The 1,776-nt window shown below is 44.8% G+C and overlaps 1 protein-coding gene across 1 annotated transcript; it reads left to right on the top strand.

The window, feature by feature from the left end:
• Window positions 1–347: 347 nt before the first annotated feature.
• Window positions 348–1,674, top strand: LOC117940934 (kinesin-like protein KIF16B; the record flags this gene model as incomplete). The annotated part of the gene is made up of 3 exons (XM_034866055.1): window positions 348–375; window positions 960–1,013; window positions 1,412–1,674. A coding segment is annotated over exon 3 (247 nt), but the record flags the coding sequence as incomplete, so codon positions are not given.
• Between the last annotated feature and the right edge of the window lie 102 nt (window positions 1,675–1,776).

Here is a 1,776-nt window from a genome sequence, read left to right as displayed (position 1 = left end):
CTATATAAAGAGACTTCAGATCCAGTATTAGGGACCACTAAGGTCTATATAAAGAGACTTCAGATCCAGTATTAGGTCGCAGACTCCGTGGTGGACTCTTAATCTGAGCCTGTTGGCGGAAACAGAACTTTTAGTGGATCAATTTTAAGGATTCTTGTTCACATTTGTTTGTTTTTTTATTTTATTTTTTTACACGAATGTAAGGGTATTTCTTATCCAGAACAGGAAGTGTCCTCTCTGTAAGCAGCAATGTGATTGGTTAGATGATTACGATGAATTAATGGTATCCCCCCCCCCCCCCCCCCCCCCCCCCCCCCCCCCCCCCCCCTGTCCTGTTGACAGTCTCTTCACTGAGAAGGGCCCCGTCTTCCTCAGGTAGTCTCAGCCGTCCACTTTCTGTCTAACTGTCCTTTATTATGATCCAAAGTTGGTGTTGACTTGTCCCGTCGCTCCACCCTCATGTTTATTATTTATTTATTTATTTATTATTAACCTCGCTACTCCGGCCTCCATTGTGACGTCTTCGTAGAGATTGCATCACCGCTTCTTTTGTTTTTGTAACACTTCCTGGCTTTTTAATTAGAATTCATTTTGTTTGTTGCTTACTGCACTGTGTGTGTGTGTGTGTGTGTGTGTGTCTGTGTGTGTGTGTCTGTGTGTGTGTGTGTGTGTGCGTGTGTGTCTGTCTGTCTGTCTGTGTCTCTGTCTGTCTGTCTGTGTGACTGTCTCTGGCTATCTCTGTGTCTCTGTCTGTCTCTGTCTCTCTTTCTGTGTCTCTGTCTGTCTGTGTCTCTGTCTGTGTGACTGTGTCTCTGTGTCCCTGTCTGTCTGTCTGTCTGTCTCTGTCTGTGTCTCTGTCTGTCTGTCTGTCTCTGTCTGTGTCCCTGTCTGTCTGTCTGTCTCTGTCTGTGTCTCTGTCTGTCTCTCTCTCTCTCTGATGAAGGTGTTTGTGTTTACAGGCTGGAGTTTGAGAGACAACAGCGAGAAGAGCTGGAGAAACTGGAGCTGAAAAGGTCCCAGAGTTAAATTATAGAGTATCAAATAATAAAAAGATAATAAAAGAACTGCCGGACGTTCAGTTATATTTGATCCCACCTCCTTCCTGAATGGAAGACATATTTAATAATCCCAATAAAAGGGGAAATTACAGTGTTACAGCAGCAAAATCAGTCACACAGCACAGAATATAAATACTAATGAAATACTAGGATACAATATACATGCATACATGAAATATACATGAAATATACATGAAATAGTAATAAGAATAGGAATAAAATATAAGAATAATTTACAGAAATGTTGATTAATGTGCATTGTCCTAAAAAAACCCTAATATATTGATATATATTACATAAATATATTGTGGAGGCCCACGCCACTGTATCCATTGATGTCGTTGCTGTCGTAGGAGGCTGATCAACGAGATGGAGGCGAAGCACCAGAGCGAGAAGGCGGAGCTGGAGCGCCTGCAGCAGGAGGTGGAGAGTCAGCGCAAGGAGTCGGAGGAGGTGCAGCAGCGGATCCTCCATCAGGAGGAGAGCCTGCGCCGCCGCAGCCAGGACATCGAGAGCCGCCTGCGAGACTTCCTGGCCGAGAAGGAGAGCTTCGAAATGGAGCGGCGCTCGGAGGTCCACGAAGAAGAAGTCCAGCGGCAGAGACTGGAGGGGGAAGGTTAGTCTCAGGGTTAGGGTCTACATAAAAGAGACTCCAGATACAGTATTAGGGACCACTAAGGTCTATATAAAGAGACTTCAGATACAGTATTAGGGACCA

This window comes from Etheostoma cragini, unplaced genomic scaffold (assembly GCF_013103735.1).
Source record: "Etheostoma cragini isolate CJK2018 unplaced genomic scaffold, CSU_Ecrag_1.0 ScbMSFa_3783, whole genome shotgun sequence".
NCBI classification, from domain to species: Eukaryota; Metazoa; Chordata; class Actinopteri; order Perciformes; family Percidae; genus Etheostoma; species Etheostoma cragini.
The sequence above is the reverse complement of the archived record's forward strand: the minus strand, read 5'-3'. Positions and strand labels throughout refer to the sequence as shown.